This window comes from Canis lupus, chromosome 5 (assembly GCF_011100685.1).
Source record: "Canis lupus familiaris isolate Mischka breed German Shepherd chromosome 5, alternate assembly UU_Cfam_GSD_1.0, whole genome shotgun sequence".
Lineage (NCBI taxonomy): Eukaryota > Metazoa > Chordata > Mammalia > Carnivora > Canidae > Canis > Canis lupus.
Window position 1 is genome coordinate 40,219,262 of NC_049226.1, and position 21,526 is coordinate 40,240,787.

A 21,526-nucleotide genomic window follows, 5' to 3' on the forward strand; every position below is an offset into this window, starting at 1 on the left:
TTTTATCTTTGTATATATTTCATAATAACAAAGCTTACACTTATATGGAATATTACTTCCTCGTATAACTTCTCCAGAAAACAAACACTGTCCTAATAAGCTGAAACTTTAAACTAAATGCAAACAGCTCTTAAAGTGTACACAGAAAAATTCTTAAGGCCCATCTAAATGAGACCTTTGTGTAAATTAGGGGAAGGCACCCTCTTTGGGACAGTGGTTCAGCAAAAGCCATCTCCCTGGACTGAAGCAGCCTGGTGGGCGCACTGTTTGTGGAGCTCGTATCTCCTCTGAGCACAGAAAAAGCTGCCCCTTCCCACAGGAGCAGGAGACCTGCAGTGAGGTACACAGTTTGCTAGGCAGAGCACAGACTGGCATTCAGTCCCCTTTGCCTCTGTCTGGGCACTAGAGCAAACCCTACTACTACTGGCAGCCCTCCCTAGGGAGAATAGAAGGACAGCAATTGTACCAAACATATGCATGCAAAGGACTGCTGCTGCCCAGAGCTGGCTGGAAGCTGGCCGATGCTATCACTTACCGCATAGCCTTCTGTCTTCTTCTGGCACCATTTCAGGAGAGCATTGCGCTTGGAGCCGCCATATTCCCGGGCCAAGGCAGCCAGAGGGTCTCTCCTTTCCACACTAGTTAGAAAGAAGAGCACACAGTAAAGATAAGATGCTAATTTTTAAGGCTCTCAAGTATACAAGAAAGAAATAGCTAGATTAGAAAAGCAAAAGTCTAGGTCTATCCAGTGAGACTTGAGAGAAACAACCAAATCAGCCATATTAATAATGTATCTTATTACATCTCACGAATCGAAAGAAAAATTAAATTGTGCTTCTTGGCTACTGGAAGTCTGGAAAGAGATTGGTCTTGGTTTTTGTTTTTTTAAATCCACCTGTTGGCTCCATCCATCTAGCCCATCATTTACTTACATACAGTATCATTTTAATTAAAGACACCATAGAAAAAATCCCCACATGTTTCAAGGCAACACCTATATCTATATAACCCATAAAAGGTAGACCAAAAGGGCAATTTGAGACACCAGACTGGCTGCTTATGAGAAGTGATGGGAAGGGAGATTACAAGATGAAAGTCAGTAAAAATGACTCAAAAGAGGGTCTTTGTACACTCCAACGGTGGTACTTCTCAGGCTGTACTACATTGACTCAATTCTGAGCACCAGCTTACCCGAAGGAAGTGATTTTACTAATTAATACAGGAGAGCATTCTAAGAGCAAGAGCTTAGGGGCCCCCTTCTCGATTTCCTATAGATATCTATGTTAATTTTTATGCTACCTAAGATTATCCACATATTAACAAGGGATTTAAGATCACGCAGTTTCTTCTGTGATGAATACCATGAAATGAGAATTCTAGTCCTCATGGTTAGAAAAGCATGTAGGTGCAGGAAGTAAACAAGAACAGAAGGGTGGTGTGTCTGGAACATCAACTGTTAACAGGTACAATTTAAGAGGACAGTTCACCCCTGAGCAACATGGGAATGAGAGGAGCTGACCTTGTACACAGTTGAAAATCCATGTACAACTTTTGACTCTCCCAAAACTTAACTACTAATAGCCCACTGTTGACAGGAAGCTTTATGGATAACATATAGTCAATTAACATATATTTTGTATATTATATACTGTATTCTTACAATAAAGCAAGCTAGAGAAAAGAAAATGCTATTAAGAAAATCATAAGGGGGGATCCCTGGGTGGTGCAGCGGTTTGGCGCCTGCCTTTGGCCCAGGGCGCGATCCTGGAGACCCGGGATCGAATCCCACATCGGGCTCCCGGTGCATGGAGCCTGCTTCTCCCTCTGCCTGTGTCTCTGCCTCTCTCTCTCTCTCTGTGACTATCATGAATAAATAAATAAAAAATCTTTAAAAAAAAAAAAAAAAAAAAAAGAAAATCATAAGGGCAGCCCGAGTGGCTCAGTGGTTTAGCGCCGCCTTCAGCCCAGGGTGTGATCCTGGAGACCCGGGATCGAGTCCCACATTAGGCTCCCTGTATGGAGCCTGTTTCTCCCTCTGCCTGTGTCTCTGTGTCTCTGCTTCTCTCTCTCTCTCTCTCTGTCTCTCATGAATAAATAAATAAAATATTAAAAAAAAAAAGAAAATCATAAAAAAGAGAAAATAAATTTTTTTTTTCTTATTTTATTTATTTGTGAGAGACACAAAAAGAGAGGCAGAGACATAGGTAGGGGGAAAAGCAGGCTCCCCGCAGGGAGCCCAATGTGGGACTTGATCCCAGGACCCTGTGATCACGACCTGAGCCAAAGGCAGAAGCTCAACCACTGAGCCACCCAGGCGTCCCGAGGTACAGAGATTTTTTTTTTAATATTATTTATTTATTCATGAGAGACACAGAGAAAGAGAGGCAGAGACACAGACAGAGGGAGAAGCAGGCTCCATGCAGGGAGCCTGACGTGGGACTCGATCCCGGTACTCCAGGATCACGCCCTGGGCTGAAGGCAACGCTAAACTGCTGCGCCACCCGTGCTGCCCAGTAGAGAGATTTTTAAGAAAACTTCCTACTTGCATTAAAATTTTTCTTGTGAAGATGTGGTTTATGTATACAATGGAATATTACTCAGCCATTAGAAACGACAAATACCCACCATTTGCTTCAACGTGGATGGAACTGGAGGGTATTATGCTGAGTGAAACAAGTCAGTTGGAGAAGGACAAACATTATATGGTCTCATTCATTTGGGGAATATAAAAAATAGTGAAAGGGAATAAAGGGGAAAGGAGAAAAAATGAGTGGGAAATATCAGAAAGGGAGACAGAACATGAGAGACTCCTAACTGGGAAATGAACAAGGGGTGGTGGAAAGGGAGGTGGGCAGGGGGTGGGGGTGACTGGGTGACAGGCACTGAGGGGGGCACTTGATGGGATGAGCACTGGGTGTTATGCTATATGTTGGCAAACTGAACTCCAATTAAAAAAATATGTAAAAATAAATAAATAAATAAATAAATAAATAAATAAATAAATTAAAAAAATCTTAAAAAAATTTTTTTTTCTTGTATAATTTGATGGCTGCTGTTCCTTGTACCTGGCTTATGTGTCAATTTAAGTCCATGAGTTTCTGTGGTCAGAGTGGCTGTTAACTACAAAGTTTGGGTGACTTTGCCTGTGTTTGTTACTTCATCGCTTAGAACTGAATTTCTAGGGGATCCCTGAGTGGCTCAGTGTTTAGCGCCTGCCTTTGGCCCAGGGCGTGATCCTGGAGTCCCAGGATCAGGTCCCACGTTGGGCTCCCTGCATAGAGCCTGCTTCTCCCTCTGCCTGTGTGTCTGCCTCTCTCTCTCTCTATCTCTCTCTGTGCCTCTCATGAATAAATGAATGGAATCTTTAAAAAAATAAAATCTTAAAAAAAAAAAAAAAGAACTGAATTTCTAGGTCTGGCAAGCAAGGGCAGACTGAAATGAAGGTTCAGAAAAATTTCTGTACCAGTGGATGATTAAAACACTTACTGAACAGGTTTCTTTAAAAAAATAAAGTTAATTAGATATGATGCCCCCTCCAAATTAATAAGAATAGGATGAGAACTTCCAAAACAAGTGATTTCTATCTTGTCATTTGTTTGTCTCAATGATGTGAACACAAAAATAAAATAACACAATAATTTCCACTAATTTAATCTTTCTTGATGAAGGGTATAATATAAATCACCTATTAATATACGCATAGCCTTTTTGCACACATGTATGGCATAAAGAAAAGAGCACTTTCAGAACAGCACTAATTCTGGTCCTTAAAACTAGTTTTGATTGTTTAAATCTCTTAGCATAAACAAGACTGATATGTAGCATCTGGGGCTTTAAGTTAAATCTCTGAAAGATATGACTTCATCTATTTGGGTCCAAATATAGGCTACACCCAAAGATATGACACGAGCTGAACTTATTCAGGCTTTCATAAAATCCTTTTATAATACAATGGTAGTTAGAATGTTTGTTAAACAGCTCTTACTACTAAAGCAGCCAGTTTTGTATATTCATCCATCTACCTATTTAAAAGCACTGACTGAATGCAGTTCTGTGTGTATAGCATGGCACAGGGGGCTGGGAAAGAGATCAAAGAGTGAGATGGAGTAGATACTGTCTAGTAAAGTACAGCCTAAATAAATGCGGACAAAGGCACACACACACACACCCCGCAACGGTTAATTAAATACCCAAATGAGGGCAGCCCAGATGGGTCAGCGGTTTAGAGCTGCCTTCAGTCCAGGGTCTGATCCTGGGGTCCCAGGATAGAGTCCCACATCAGGCTTCCTGCATGGAGCCTGCTTCTCCCTCTGCCTGTGTCTCTGCCTCTCTCTCTCCCTCTCTCTCTCTCTCTCTCTGCGTCTCCCATGAATAAATAAATTAAAAAAATAATAATAAAATAAATAAATACCCAAATGAGTGTAAGACATTAAAGGCAGGAAAAGGGAGTGTCGATATCACCAGGGTGGCTTGCTATAGCCATGTGGAAGGTTCGACTTTGGAGGGGACGCACTTAGAAGTGTGAAATAGCAGAAGGGAGACAATTCAGGCCAGAGCCCTGTGAGCCATCAGAAATGCTCAAGTTAGCTGCAAAGACTGAGAATAAAACTGGCAGGTGAGCTAGGTGGGGCTGAGCTGCGCAGAACTGGAACTGAAGGCACAGCACAAGGAATGCGGGTGGAAGTGTGCATGAGGAGTCATGGGAGGTTTCTGAGAAGGTTTGCATGGGATGCACTCCATGTTTTCAAAGACTGACTCCCCGTGGCGAAGCAGCGAGTGATGGGAGGGTGGGGGAAGTAGCCGGAGGAGGCTTACTTGGGCCTGGGTGAGCAGGAGCACCCAACAAGGAGGAAGTGGCAGAGGTGTGAGCCAAGCCCGGCCTCTGGTGACTGCCCCGGTAGGCTCTGTCCCCTATCTCCCCCACTCTACCCCTCACATCACTGCTCACATGCTCTTTCAGTGCTGACTTCAAAATGTCCCTCCAATCCTTCCTATGTGCCACTGCTTACTGTACCACTACTCAAAATAAAAAACAAAATCCCATAAACACAGTGGTTCCCCACTGCTTTCCCAAAGTGAATACAAACCTCTATCCTTGGCAAGAAGACCATTCACAGGGTGACTCCAAACCTGCCTTTCCAGCAGTGATATCCTGACCACCTATCTGCCTCTCTAGCCAATGCTGACAGCTGATGATGTGTATGCCAGGACTCCTGCCCTCATGAAGCCCTCAGCTAGTCTAACCAAACAGAAACACCCCTAGTTCCCTTGCAGAGCTCCTTATGGGGACATTTGCAGGGCCCCTGGCAGAAATGTGCTTCCTCCCTCCAGACTTCTTGATCCAACTAACAATTCCCCAAGAGTCTGCATAAACAACTGCTTTTACAGTCCTTATTTCACTTTGCACAGTCTTGCTGTTCTCCCCCCATTGAAGGTATACTGTGTTATGGTCGTTTTCATTCAGGAAATAAGACGTGGAAGTAAACTGACCATAGGGGATAAAACAGAAGGAAGAATACAAGGTCATCAGCCCAGAGATGTCTCACTGTTTAAAATGTGAGGGGTGTCTGGGTGGCTCAGTCAGTTGAGCATCCAACTCTTGGTTTTGGCTCAGGTCATGGTCTCAGGGTCATGACATCAAGTCCTGCATTGGGCTCCTCACTCAGCAGGAGTCTGCTTAAGGATTCTCTCTCTCTCTCCCTCCCCCTCTGCCCCTGTCCCTGCTTACGCATGTACTCTCTCTCTCACATAAATAAATAAATCTTTAAAACATAAAAGAAAATGTGATACCTGAGTTTGCTCTGTGGTTTCAAGCCCCCAGTGGAAGCACTCAGCAGCCTAGTGTTCCCGAAGCCCAGAGAAGGGGGTCTGCTCAGAGATTCCAGGGAGGGACTCTTCCGAAGATAAGGGTCTGGTTTCAGGTCCTCACTCCTTCCCTTTAGAAGATCTGTGTGAACAACAACATAATTACTTATTCCTGAAGAAGAGAAACCTGACTGATTATCACAGTTTCTTTTTAAGTACAATATAATTCTCATTTTATTCCCAAGTACAAATATATAATAGATACAGATTTATAGATGGAGTTTAAGTAGCAAAAATACAAATAGGGACATGGTTTTTAGAAATGATTCTCCAGGGAGGACTGACTACATGATTCAGAGACTAATGCCAAATTGGCCCCTTATACAAAAATTATGATGAATTTCAAGATGGTGCCCACAGAGCATTGAACCAAAGCCCTTCTAAGTGCCCTGCACAGGTCATACCCCCTCAAGAGCCAGCCCTGTTCCCAAGTAAAACACTCTGTTTTAATCAATGGGCATCTAATGGAGAGAGCTGGCAGGAAGATGCCCAATGGGATTTTCAAGTCACAGGTGGCTGCCAATGAAAAGCTGGGGACCAAAAATGTTAACTATTTTATAAGAAAAAAAAAAAAGCCATTACCATCATAGGGTCTGGCTTGCTAAAAATCAGCGAACATAATTCTTTGAAGGCTCCTCTCTGCTGTTATTATTAGGAGTCTAAACAGGTTAATGAAACAGGCTGACTCCTCCAGATGACATTTCTTCAAGGGCCACGAGAGTACAGAATGGGAGAAGATTTCGTGACTGTCTGGTTTGTGCTGACAGAGGCAATGAGAGCTCAGGGACCCAAGTGACTTGCTCAATGCTACACGACAGGCTTCTGTGACCAGGCTGAGCCTGTGGTCGCCTCCTATGACACCATAAGTAGTCATGGAAGAAAACAATACTTGTATGGCTAAGAGCCACCAATTATGGGTAGTGAAGTGGGGAGTGAGGCTAATTAGCTTGGGAGAGCAGAAAGAAAACAGTGCTTACATCGCTGAAGAGAACAACAAAAACAGAGCATTAATCCCATTTTGGCAGCTTCTGATGACCTCAATGCTGGCAAGGCTAGCCTGAAAGCAAGCAGTTTTTACCATGTAATCCTTTTTTAGTATAGTAAATAGAATCACCTGGGGTAGACAGGTGCCCGGTGGGGCAAAGAGGGGGTGCTGACAATAAACTGTTTACTTCAGGGCAACAGATACTGTGTGGTTGGAGCGCCAGCATTTAGCTTGTGGATTAAAACAACAGCTTCTTCACACAAAAGGTAAGGTGGGAGGAAGAGAGAAGACACAAATATTATGACCAAAAACTCACCAAGTACACTTAAAGATGGTTAAGATGTACGTTTTATGTTATGGGTATTTTAACCATAATTACTGAAAAAAAAAAAAAAACCTTGCCTGGGTATACATCACCACACATATAACCAAGTCACCCCCAATTTTCCACTACACAGCACGTGTGCAGAATTCAAATCAGGAGGGTTTCCGACACCCTGTTTTGACCTCCCTTCCATTTCTAGGAAGAGGGTGCTCGGTTTACACAGAAATAAAAATCCGCTCTACTTGAATTTCTCACCTGTAAAATATAGGGGATGGACCGAGGTAGTCTTCAAATTCTCAAAATCAGTGTTTATCTAAGTCTAAAGTCCTCTTATTCCATGAAAAAGAAAATGAAATTCAGAAGTGAAAAAAAAGGCAGGGATGGGGTAAAAGACTTCCAGCCAAAGGGTGAAACTTCTCTCACAGAAACAACTATTTTAAGAATAAACCTGATTGTGTTTGACCATGATCTAAAACAAGTACAGTGGGAATGCTTTTTGATTCAGTTAACTGTGTTACAGAAGTTTTATCTGATGCTTAGAAACAAAGGATTTCTATCTCTGCAATCTAGATTTCTGGCTTTCTTGCCTTCTTATTGGCACCAGTAAATAATTCACTAAGTGTTCTTTTTATCTTTTTTGTTTCCTTATAGTGACCACAGGGTCATATACATAAATTTCTAAGATATGTATTTGGGACTAGCTTAGCGTGCTGCTAATGTTGCTTTGTTCTGACAGGTGAACTCTTGGGAAAGGGAACAGAAGCTAAGGTAAAGGCCAGCCCATCCACAGAGCTCACCCCATACCCACCCAGCTGTGTTCCCTCAGCCCCTGGAATGACCCTATGAGGTAGACAGCACTCTTTCTATTTCAGAGATCAAGAAACCGCAGCCCAGGGTGGTGGAATAATGGGCTAAGCCGCACCGTGGATGGAAGTGGCAAGATGCAAACCCATCCCTGCCGTCCCCCTTCCTCCACTGGCCCCCAGCACAGGAGCCACAGTGGGGCTGACAAAGTGACACAATGGACCGTGGATTTCAACCACAACTTCATCATCAGGACCTAGATTTTAAAAATACCTGGAGTAACTCAGGAAGAAGACTACATTCAAATACAAAGACATCACTACAGAGGCATATTTTAGGAATTGTAGAAGCCATAGACCTTCAGAATCAGAGATGATTTTTTTCTAAAAATAGCTACTTTTAAGGATGGTAAGATAGTTTCTTGAGAGTCAGTAAAAAGCAAACAAAAAAAGTTAGACATTCCTCCCAAATGCATACACACTGGGAAGGACAGCTGGTAGGAAATCAGATTTGTCCATAATGTGAACACTTAGGGTCTTAAAATTATTTGAAATCAATGCCACCGACCATTTTTCTAAGCTTGGTTTCAGGCAAAGTAGAAAAGTTAATCTCACAAAACGGTAAGTTGGAAGTATATGCTGTCTGAAGTATTACCTGAAAGGGGAAGGTCTGGAAGATCCAAACGCTGAGTCACACCTTTGCTGGCTGGCCGAACACTGTTGTATGTTGAATGCCTCTGAAAAACCAAAGCGCATGCCGCCATAGGTGAGCTTGTGACACCAGGAACAGCATAAACAAGGTGTGTGCCTGCATCCACAAAACGGTTCTCAAGCTCATCAGAATCACCAGGGGGGGCTTTTTTTTTTTTAAAGATTTTATTTATTTATTCATGAGAGACACAGAGTGAGAGAGGCAGAGACACAGGCAGAGGGAGAAGAGAAGCAGGCTCCTTGCAGGGAGCCTAATGCGAGACTGGATCCTGGAACTCCAGGATCACGCCCTGGGCTGAAGGCAGGCACCAAACCGCTGAGCCACCCGGGGATCCCTGCTTTTAAAACAACTTATTTATTTGAACAGGTAACAGATGCAATCGGCAGAACCCTCAAAAGGCACAGAAAGGACATAGAATGAAAAGAGTCTCCCTTAGTCTCCCATCACCTAGTTCTACTCCTTGGGGGTAATCACTGTTAATCAGCTTTGTGAGTAACTTTCTGAATACACCTTATACGTGTATTCAAGGAGGTGTGTAAAAATACTGATTTTTTTTTTAACGGCCAACAGGTATACAGAAAGATGTTCAATTTCACTCATCACTGGGGAAGTGCAAATCAAAACCACAATGAGCTATCACTTGACACCTGTTAGGAGGGTCATTATCTAAAAAAGAGAGAGAAAGGGAGAGAGAGTGAGAGAGAGAGAGAGAAAAGGACAAGTGTTGGCAAACACGTGGAAAAATTAGAATTTCTGTGCACCCTTGGTGGGAATGGAAAATGATGCATGGATGGAATGATGGAAAACAGTAGGGAATTTCCTCAAAAAAATTAAAAATAGAGCTCCTCTATAATCTAGCAGTCCACTTCTGGGTATATATTCAAAATAATTGAAAATAGACTCTAGAAGAGATTTTCTGGATTCTCATGTTCATCACAACACTACTCATAAATAGCCAAGGAGTGGAAACAACCTAATTGTCCCTGGACAGATGAATGGATAAACAAAATGTGGTCTATATATACAATGGAAAATTATTCCGCTTTAAGAAGAAGGAAATCCTGTCACATGCACTATAATGTGAATGAGCCTGGGAGGATGGTTATCTGCTACTCTGGGAGGGACTGCATTTGTGGCGGTGGGGACCTAAAGGAGACGCTACATTTTGACAGGAGTAGTAGTTCTAGGCAACCACTCAGAGGAAGATTCCCTGATTCTGGCAGAAATACAAGTTCCTTTCATGGGCCAACTTTGAGATGTTCCAGGAACCTTTCCTGGAAGTATAGTGGAGACTAGAGCTCTCCCAGTATTCGATTCCTTTCTGCATGACAAGCCAGTGACTGCCGATATTTGCAAGTTAATGGTGATACAATCTCATGCAGAAACAGCCCCTTAAATGGGCAAAAATTGACAGAAGGAATTTCATCGTATTGTTTTTGTAATAAGGTGAATTCAAAACCACCTAAATGCCCATCAAACGAGGAGTGATTAAATAAATTACCACACATTACACAGTCTTTAAGAATACATTTCTCCAAATACTGACATTTAAAGATGTCTCTGATACATTCTTTCATTCATTCGACAAATATTTATTGAGCTTCTAATATGATATAACGATGTGCCAGCCACTGTTCCAGACAAGAGATATAACAGCAAGCAAAGTATAAAAATCCCTGCCTCCTTTGGGCGTGGAGTCTGCTTAAGATTCTCTCTCTCTCTCTCTCTCTCTGCCCCTCAAACCCCTGCCCACAGGGGCACACATGCACTCTCTCTTAAAAAAAACACCTCCCCCCAAAAAAAAACCTGCCCTCAGGGATTACATTCCAATGACAAAGTGAAATAAGTCAGTATCTGAACAATGTGTAGTGTAAGATTTACACAATATAGAAGATTTAGCAGATTTTCTCTCCCCCTACACACACACACACACACACACACACACTTTTATACTAAAAAAACATCTAGAAGAATACACAAGCCATAAACAGTGGTTATTTCTGGGGCTAGGGAGCAAGGGAGACTTTTAACTCACCCTCTCTTACACTGATCAGGTAAATGTAACATTAACCTAATGCTAACAGAGGTCAGGATGATGGCTACCTTTTTTTTTTTTAATATTTTATTTATTTATTTATTTTATTTTATTTTTTAAAGATTTTATTTATTTATTCGTGAGACACAGAGAGAAAGAGGCAGAGACATAGGCAGAGGGAAGAGAAACAGGCTCCATGCTGGGAGCCCAATGTAGGTCTCCATCCCAGGACCACAGGATCACAACCTGAGCTAAAGGCAGGCACTCAACAACCACTGAGCCACAGGCAGATGCTCAACCACTGAGCCACTCAGGCATCCCAAGAATGAGAACTACTTTAAGAAATTACCCACTGGGTGGTGGCATGAGGGGGCCTTCTAAGTTGATGAAAATGCTTTATCTTGCTGTTGGCTACATGAATGTGTATGTACAGAAACATTCAAACTGTGTTTAGTTAAAAGGTACGTGTTCTACTTTATACAAGAATTATACCTGGTGGTGTGTACCTGTTCATAAGGGCCAATTGTTAAATCTTCAGGAATCTTGCCAGCTGGTTTTCAATATAGTCACTATTAAAATTGAACTATATTAAAAGCAAAAGAAATAAATACTCAAAACTCACTGCTTCCTAATTATTATACTTCATGTTATGATTGGGGTTATTTACACGTACTCTGTCTGTATCCTAGAAATATCCTATGATACCATCTCTTCTCAACTCCACGTTCACTGATGTCAGGGGGCTAGCTTGATGCTGGCAAGGATGGGGAATATTTACACTGCAGAAACTGGCAAACATCACAAATCCCGGCTTTTCCCCTGCAAAGGGGCAGCTGTTAAACATTTTATCAGCAAACTAATGTGTACTACTCAATGAAAATAAGTCAAAATGAAGCAGGATTTGTTTCAGTTTCATTAAATAAACTTGGTAATTATAAAAAAATTACTGCTTTATGTATGTAGTAGTACAAGATATCTTCTATTGGGCCGGCGGGATCAAGGGGATCAGGAGGCACCAACAAAATGGTGGCGGACCCTCCACCTTGTTGTCCCCACCTCAGAACTTTCCCATCACCAGCAGACCACTGGAGGACAGGTCATCAGGGGGAGACTGGACCTATGCAGGAAACCTGAACCGTACTTTACCCAGACTCCCTATAGGGGCATGGGCAGTTATTGCCCCAGTAATACCGATTTCACCAGTAATATGCCTAATACCTATCACACCCATACAGACACACAACCCCTTCCCCCCACCCCTTAAAAAGCCCGCTTGCACTCCCCGGCCCGCGACTTCCGCGCTCTCTTCCTCCCCTCCAGGCCCATAGCTCACCTGAGAGTATGTCTCATTAAAAGCCTGTTTTGCAAACTTTTGTCTGGCCTCTCTATTTTATTTCACTACCAATCAGATTAAACCTGACATTTGGTGCTGAAACCCCTGAGGAGATCGAGGCCCCATGCTGGTGGGGAGCCTTTCTCTTCTCACCACCAGGCTCAATGCCCGCTGGGGGTACTTTTGACTAAACCTGACATCTTCAAGGGCAAAAAAAGTAAAAAGAAGAAAAATTTAAAAGCTCCCCCAAAATACACGTTTTACTAAGGACTAAAAATGCATACTTGTGAATGATATTACCCTTGGCTTGGCAGGAGCTGTGTGCTGAATGTTACTGATAACATTGACAGTTCTGGTCTTAGAGAATGAATGCCAAGAGGGGCCTCTAGCTAGTTCAGTTGGTGGAATGTGTGACTTTTGATCTCGGGGTTGTGAGTTCAAGCTCCATGTTGGGTACAGACATTCATTCATTCATTCTTTATTAATTTAATTTAATTTAATTTTTTTACAGACATTTAAAAGGAAAATCTTTAAAAAAAAAAAAAGAAAGAAAGAAAAGAAAAAAAGAAAATGCCAAGAAAGGTCTGATCTAAAACCTTCAGAAGAAGGGGATTCCTGAGTGGCTCAGCAGTTTAGCGCCTGCCTTCGGCCCAGGGTGCGATCCTGGGGTCCCAGGATAGAGTTGCACATTGGGACTCCTGCATGGGTCCTGCTTCTTCCTCTGTCTGTGTCTCTGCCTCTCTCTCTCTGTCTCTCATGAATAAATAAATAAAATCTTTAAAAATAAATAAATAAATAAATAAATAAATAACCTTCAGAAGATGGTCAAGGTAATACAGATTACATACAACTCATGAACTCTACAAATTTATAAATTGTAAACATTTTCTTTCCCAGAGGTACTTTAAAAAACAAAACCATTCTTTGAGAAAAAGATCTAGTTCAAGATCCACTTCTGGTAAAAATTATTATCTTCAATGAACTGAACACTTTAAATGTATCTTTTGGGGAACAAAGTGTCATTAATAAATTGTATGAGGTTTATGGTGTTTCTCTCAGACCTTTATCAGGCCTCAGAATCATAATTTTAACACAAATTTCGTTATTATTATTCTAGACTTATTAAAGATGATGTTCGGAAAAAAAAAAAAAAAAAGATGATGTTCGGAGGGCAGCCTGGGTGTCTCAGCGGGTTAGTGCTGCCTTCAGGTGGGGGCGTGATCCTGGAGACCCGGGATCAACTCCCACGTCAGGCTCCCTGCATGGAGCCTGCTTCTCCCTCTGCCTGTGCTTCTGCTCCCCTCTCTCTCTGTCTCTCATAAATAAATAAATAAAATCTTAAAAAAAAAAAAAAGTTCAGGCACTTGGGTGGCTTAGTCAGTTAAGTGTCTGCCTTGGGCTCAGGTCATGATCTCAGTGTCCTGGGATCGAGCCCCATGTTCTACTCCCTGCTCAGTGGGAATCTGCTTCTCCCTCTGCCCCTCCCCCTACTTGCGCTCTCTTTCTCTCTCTCAAATAATTAGAGTCTTTAAAAAAAAAAATAAAAATGATGTTCAATGTGCCTCAAAAAATAAACCAAGTGGTTTTCGCTTCCCCTTTGTTGCCTGGGCATTAGTCACCATTGTGGTTCTGCATGGCCCAGACCACCACCCACATTTCCAAGGGCTTCAAAATACCTGCATTGGGGAGACAGCAGCAGCGGGAGCAGTCCTCACTGGAATCCCACTCAGGGGGCTTCTGGGGCCTTTATGGACAGAAATATTCTGTCCGACTCCACCTGCCAAGAAAAGAGAAGGGAACATTTATATGTTGTTCTAGTTCCAAACAGCAGAGTAGTTCCTGATTTGTTACTGTTTTGGTGACTATAAAAGTATCCTGTGCTGCTTATAAGGTATTACATTTCCTCTCATCTCTTCTCTAGACTGTTGAACTGGGGGGAGGAGTTGCTTAAATGAGGGTTGGTCTGAAATGTGGGACAGACAGGGCACAAGAAAGAATGTGACGAGGCATCTATGGCAAGAAGGAACAGGAGTGGGGGGCGCCTGGGTGACTCAGTCATGATCTCAGGGTCCTGGGATGGAGTCTTGCATCAGGCTCCCTGCTCAGTGGGGAGTCTTTCTTCCTCTCCCTGCAGCTCCCCCTGCTTATACACTCTCTCTCTCTCTCTAATGAATAAATTAAAAAAAAAAAACAACTGTTTTTTTTTTAAAAAAAAAGAAGGAACAGGAAAGCTCTTACACAAACCATTACTGTTAATTTGTTTCCCATCTTCAGGACCAAATGTAGTCACTAGGCTTTCGTATCTTTTACTATTCGTAGTCTCTTCTTCTTTTTTTTTTTTTTTAAGATTTTATTCATTCATGAGAGATACAGAGAGAGGCAGAGACATAGGCAGAGAGAGAAGTAGGCTCCCTGCAGGGAGCCCAATGTGGGACTCAAGCCCAGGACCCTGGGATCACCCCCTGAGCCAAAGGTAGATCCCTCATGATCTCATCTTAATCTGAGTTGCAAACTGTTTTAGCCAAGACAACCAGGCACATCCTAACATTAGCTATTACTCCAGTCTCTCTAGACCACAGGAATAACTGTTGTGATTGACAAAAGAGATATATTGTTATTTTGGACAAGTGCATATTTGGTTTCTTCTATTTACTGTATTTATTGTGTATATAAGCTGCATTTTTCTCATATATGTAGTTTACAGTGAAGAGGAGGTGAACAGTGAGCCAGAGAAATGTTTATAGAAAAATCTAGGGGGGCATGTGGGTGGCTTAGTCAGTTAAGTCTACCTTTTGGCTCAGGTCATGATCTCTCGGTCCTGGGATTGAGCCCTGTGTTGGGCTCCCTGCTCAGCAGAGGCTGCTTCTCTCTCTCTCACTCTCTCACTCTGCCCCTCCTCCCTGATTGTTCTCTCTATCTCTCTCAAATAAATAAATAAAATCTTTAAAAAAAAAAAAAAACAGAAGAGAAAAGGTTGGGAATGTATCTAGATTGGGGATGACAGGTAAACACAGGTGGTCTACACCAAGACCAGGCAGAGAAAAGTCTAACAGCTTGTTGCAAAGGGAGGAAGGCCAGGGGTCCAACAAGAGAGCCAAATGCACAGACCCAACACCTTGTTTCCTAGGAAATGAAGCCTCTGGTTAGTCCTGCTCTGTCTCATGAGACGCTAAGAAGGAAGTGGAAGTAACCTGAGTTTAATGGAAACAAAGGCAGAAAAGGAATGTGGCAAGTCTGGAATTAAAGCTATGTAAGAGCTGGAAAGAAAGAGATGTATTAATACGTGAGCCAGACTCCTGACTGTCATCCTCCTAGAGCTTCAGCCAGGTTGTGGTCAAGTCTCTTGGATACAGTGGCTCCATGTGGAATGATCTAGACAAAGCTCTTGTGGTTGCATCAACTCGGGCCAGTTGGAGTAGAAACAGGCTTGATATGTGGGGCCATGGTCTGAATTTGAGTTTTGCTCATGAGACAAAATATTGAAATACCTGGACGTCCCAAGTCAAATGACTTGATAAGGGACTTAACGGTGGTTGCAGATTCTGAAGGTGTTGGAGATGTTCTGTTCATGTAGACGCCATGCCACCGGCTGGGAGCATCAACCTCGGGAGGTTCTGAATCTTCGTTCACAGGTCTGAGTGGTAAAGAACACATAAAATTTAAAAGGTGGGGGAAGAGACAAGGATGAGAATAGAACCAATGTGGAGGAAACAAACAACTCTGGAAGGAGAATCCCAGATATAAAAGCTTTGCCTCTTACAGGAAATAATAGAGGTATTACTCTCAATTTTTATCAGAGACATTTTGGCCAGAAATAGTATTTTTAGAAGCAGAGGGACTTGATATTAAGCTCTAAATAAAAAGGATGTTATTCTACTTTGCATATTATAAAAAATATTGTTTATCATAAATATTTAGCTTATGGTGGATATAATGGATTGGCTTCTTGGAGTGTATATTCCAACCCTCGTTTGGCACCCAGGGGTTGTAAAGTTGTCATCTCAGGACTCTCCTGCAGTGAGGAGCTCACACATGACTTATGTTCTACCCATCAGGAAGGTGAGGGCAAGACCTGGACCGGGACCTGAGTCAGGTAAGGGAAGCAGAGCACAGGGCATTTCCTGTTGAGGTAAGACTGTAGCAGAGGCCGAATGCTTCTGCTGCTGGTAACCGAGGAGGGAGCTTTTCAACAGGGCAGCTGACATCCTGATTTTAAGGCTCCCCTGATAGCCAGTTCTGTGTTGTGGCTCTGGGAGATATTCCTGGAAACTCAGCCTAGAGTCCATTTCTTCAGAACCTCCCAGCAACCCTGCAAGCTGCTTAATGCCTTTCTGTTTAAGCCAACTAGATAGTGATCCACTATGTGCAAGAGGATCCCAACTCAGACATGATCTACCCTTCAAGAGGGAAGCAACCCTGCGATGCTGTAGGTGGCAAAGCTTCTGCTCTCACTCAAACATTCCTGGTAAACTCTTCCTATGGATTCTAACTTCAAGCACAGACTCATGAAAGAGTCTTTTAAAGACTGATCATTTAAAAAAAAAATAAGACTGATCATTTGATTCAATGCTCTTATGCAAGGCATCCTCATCCAGGACATGTTAACATGTCATTTAATCTACCTGTGAACAAGCCAAGGCAAGATCTCTCAGCCTCCTGATTTCTACAGCATTGCTCTTTTTATGATAGCCAACTGCCACCAACTGTTTTGCAAGAAGATGACTTATTTATGAGAATGGCTCAGGGCAGCCCTGGTGGCTCAGCGGTTTAGCGCCGCCTGATCTTGAAGACCCAGGATCGAGTACCACCCAGGATCGAGTACCACGTCAGGCCCCCTGCATGGAGCCTGCTTCTCCCTCTCACCTGTGTCTCTGTCTCTTCTCTCTCTCTCTTTCTCTCTCATGAATAAATAAATAAAATATTTTTAAAAAAGAACTTTAAAAAAAAATCTTAAAAAAAAAAAGAATGGCTCAGAGTATTTCTGGAAGTGTATTTTAATAAGGTCAATGGAAGTTTAAAATATCTACTTACTGATCTTTTTGGAATCAAACTAGCTACTTACAAGCTTCTGTGGTTGAATTTACTTGCTTTTAATTCTCAAAACCTCCTTCTACTGTTCTGCGATCAATGTGAACAGAAGAGTGAAGCAGAATTTCAAATACACTTTTGTCTCCATAGCCCCTTCTTTTGAGAAAAAAAAAATTCAATAAGCTGATGACTTCTCTGAAAGAAAGTATCAGGAATTTCAGAAACTGGTAGGGAGCTGGGTTTGAAAAAAATTTTTTTTAATTGAGTAAGTTTGGGTTTTGTATTTTCCCCATTATGTTATGCAGTATAAAATCAGGTGTAGAATATGCAGAAAGACATGAAATCAGGTTGGGTATAAGCAGGGGAAAAAAAATCTCCAATTTCTGAACCAGCCATTCCAAAGAAGGTTAGAAACAAAGTGGGCCACCTCCTCACCTGGCCATTTAAAGGACCAGCTACCAAGGGTTTTGCAGAAACTCAGGGTACCCTTCAAAGGAAGATCTTTTCTAAAAATTCACTTTCATCTCATTCCTTGATAATTTAATGAAAACAATTCTACATCTGCTAAAGTGTTTCCTTCAATCACCTAAGTTTCTCTGTGATTCAATATATCAAATGATAAATAGGAATCCTTTGGACTCTGTAAGAAAATAGCAAGGTGACAAGAGCCAATTCCCAGTCCTCCTGCCCTCAGATATCTAAAGACCATATTTCAAATGATCAGTCTGCTTGGCCAGAACAGTAGGAGTCAGTATGAGAAAACTGCAAGTTGTTTAAGCAGATTAGAGAACCTGCTAAACTACCCCCCCACCATGTTATATAATAGGGATGCATGTGTATGTGTGTAAGCGTGTATGGGGCAGGGGGTGAAGGGATTCACAAAACAAAGCCTGAATTGAAAAACCATAGAAAACAGTTGTTAAGAATGCTATTTGTTTTATTATTACAGTACTTTAATCATAAATAGATTTGAAATTCCTTTACACCAGCCTGTCAAGATTGTCTGGGATCAACCAGTAACAGCCCTGCCAATAAATGAAGTATTACATTTTCTCCGTTTCAAGAAAGAATAAGACTGTATTCTATAAAGGATTTTAAGAAATATTAAGCATATAGCCAGCTGTATCGTAGCAAGCTCAATAAATACAGGAAAAGCTTCAAGGTACCACTACTAGTTAAGGATGTATTCTATGCTAGCTGTTGCCTCCTAAACACAGATGTCAGATTCAAAGGTCAATCTGTAAGACAAAAATCACACACACACACACACACACACACACACACACACACACACTCTCTCTCTCTCTCCAAGTAAGTCTTGAAGATCTCCTGAATCACCCAGAAGTACAGCTTACATGGTTTTGAAGGTACAACTGTATACCAACATACCATCTTTCAGTAAGTCCAGTGCTTGTGGTTTCCCTGTAACATTGAACAAGGCCCTCTTTCTCTGTGGCATCTTAGATGACACAGCTGCCATTTGCTTAGGTGCCATGTTGAAAACAACAAAAGTAAGGCATGTTTCCATCTGCTCCCAGAATGTCAAACTATGATAATAATGAATAATTTTCACACACAAAAATGTACGTGTAACTCCACAGTAAGTACCATGTGTCTTTAAAACTTTAACTAATTTGATTTTCAAAAAAAAAAAAAATCCTCTGTAATTTATTATCCCATATTTTAGATAAAAAATTTGACAAGGTCACATGGATTGTAAATGGTGAATCTGGGATGCAACTCCAGTTCTGACCACGCTTTTCTCAAATTTTCTGTGAGGCATAGGTGTCCTGTGAGGCATACCAGGGTTTTAGGAAAATAATATTGATGGTATTTCTTCTTAAAAAATTATTTAACATGTATTTTTAAAAAACACTATCAGCATTTATTTCATTGCTCTTATTTTTATGCAATAATCTGCCTTAGGAAGTAGCAACCCATAGTGAGGATGATAGTTGAAGGCAAGGATCATGTCACATGCTCACTATTGGTCTACTTTACATATCTTTTGTTATAACTTAAACATATATATATGCACATGTATCTGTAATTGTTTTTTATTTTTAAAATGTTACCTAATCTCTATATAATTCACAGATCTCCTTGTTTGGTTACAGAATAGTCTTCAAATAGTGTTGGTTTTCCACAGCAACTACTGCACCATACAGGACACTTTGCGGTGGTGTCTATTTTGATCCAAGAATAGGTGAACTCTTGTATGTACTCAAAGTATTCAAAAGTTAACTACCTTTGGGAAATATGTCACATTACACTAGCTACTGTTGCAACTGGCAGATTAGTCCCCATAAAGACCAGTCAAGCTGATCACATGCTTGCAAGGGCTCTTTCTGGAAAACTGAAGCCCAGCTCCCAGGCCTTCTTGGTGCCAGACAGAGCTCTAACCTACGTGTCCCCTTCACCCACCTTACTTTTGGACTAAAAGCCTAGCTACCTGAAGTTCTGTTCCTTTTAGGTTCCATCTCTGTACCCTTGCTCATTATATGTCCTTATCTGTAATGCAATTTTCTTAAAACATTTCTTATTGTTATGCATGAAACAAATCTAAAAGAAGTCTGTAGCTCTGGAGTGAGATAGAAATTAGTTAAGTATTCTGTCTCTCAGGTATCAGTGTTTTTCTGAACTTCATTTTTGAATTTCAACATAAGCATATAAGTGACATAAAAACAAACAGAGTAAGACAGCAGTTTGAAGACAGTCATCTTCATCTCCAAATCCCAGCTGTAAGAATTGTAAAAATCCTGCATCAACCCTGGAAGCTACAGAAAGAGATCACCTACATGGCTCAGACTTTGAAGAATTTCTGCTACACAGAGAATAAATTTTGGGTGGGTGGAGGCACGGGATGGAAAGTAAATACTAAGGCTTTATCCCCAATTCCCTTTCAAAGAAAATAAAGATGTGGGGAAAGCCCAGTGAGGTCCCCTCTTTAGAGGGCCAGAGTTGGGAGAAGGGATGGAAGCCCTGGGTATGCACAACATTCTTCCCACAACGGTTCAGTGACATTAAGATAGGATTGTCTGAGGAGGCCAAAGATGGTTTGTCCCAGGTAAAAGAACAGGGGCAAAAAGGGGTAGATTAGGAAGAGCCACAGTACATCCCTGAAATGGACAATGACGAAGTAAAAGTAGACCCAGAATGCTGGTTCCCATGATCCAGTTTCACCAGAGAAGGAACTGGACACAGAGGAATTTCACCCACTAGGAACCTATTCCTCTGTTTTCTACTTAAGCCTCTGTGTCTCTGATACATAACATCAATTTACCTTAGAGAACCTCCCTCTGGTTTAAGTTTTCAATAGTAGTCAGCCAAAGTGGGTACGGATCTAAGCAGAACCTACCAATACTGACTGGTAAATGTCAGGGCAAATGTCAGGTCCTGACACACTCACCCTTTTAAGCAAGAATAAATGATGAACATTTATCTGCTCTGCCCCAAGACATGCCCTGACCTAGAAATATATTTCATAATATAAAATGAAGAGAAAAACTGCACTCAAGGGAGCGCATTTATAAATTTATGACAGGAAACAGAATTATATGCTTATTAGGATCTACCTTGAGAATACAATAAAATTCAAGAAAAGAGAAAAATAAATGAAAGATGACACCTTATGACGAAAGGCTGAGTCTAAAAAATGATATCAGCAATCTAATAATACCATTAAAATATTTTAAAGCAGAAGCAACTCAAGAGAAAAAGAGATGAGGGTATACTGGGAAAGTCTCTCTGAATATAAACGAAATAAATAAGATAAAGATGAGATTTTGATTCAGTGGGCAGAGGATGGTTTTGATCATAAATGGTGCTGGCATTACTGGCTGTCCATCTGGAAGAAGACCCATACCTCACATCACACTAAACAAAGAAAGGTAAATTAAATATCTGAGAGAGAGAAAATGTGATAGCCTATTTCTGTAAGATGAGGGTAGGGGAAATCTCAAAACAAAAAACCCAGAAGCAGCAAAGGAAAACACTAACATTATACTGTGTAACAATATACCATTTTCTATAATGATGGTAAAGTCAAAAAACCCATAATATACTGGGATAGACACACATCCTTAATAAGATACTGATTTATAAATGGAAAAGAGAAAAACAATCAGCTCATTGAAAAAGTAAGCAAAAGTGCTAAAAGAACAATTCTCAAAAGAGAAAAAACAAATAGTTAATATATAAAAATTTCCCCAGGAAAATGCAAATTTAAAGTACTAATGAGATAGCATTTTTTACTTAACCTAACAGCAAAAATTAAGATTAATATTATCTGTATCTGCTAAGGCTGTGTACAAACAGGCACTCTTATCAAGAATAAAATGTTGGGGGATCCCTGGGTGGCTCAGCGGTTTAGCCCCTGCCTTTGGCCCAGGGCGTGACCCAGGGGTCCTGGGATCGAGTCCTGCATCAGGCTCCCTGCAT

The 21,526-nt window shown here is 41.4% G+C and overlaps 1 protein-coding gene across 5 annotated transcripts in view; it reads right to left on the reverse strand.

Annotated features, from left to right (window-relative positions):
• The window catches only part of SPECC1 (sperm antigen with calponin homology and coiled-coil domains 1), a 228,084-nt gene that overhangs the window by 63,966 nt on the left and 142,592 nt on the right, over nt 1-21,526 (reverse strand). For all 5 annotated transcript variants that reach the window (XM_038537023.1, XM_038537024.1, XM_038537022.1 and 2 more), the window contains 5 exons: nt 15,547-15,692; nt 13,735-13,835; nt 8,634-8,715; nt 5,791-5,947; nt 536-638 (listed from right to left, as the gene is read on the reverse strand). In XM_038537023.1, coding sequence (XP_038392951.1) covers nt 536-638; nt 5,791-5,947; nt 8,634-8,715; nt 13,735-13,835; nt 15,547-15,692 — 589 coding nt within the window. The remainder of the gene's footprint in view (nt 1-535; nt 639-5,790; nt 5,948-8,633; nt 8,716-13,734; nt 13,836-15,546; nt 15,693-21,526) is intronic.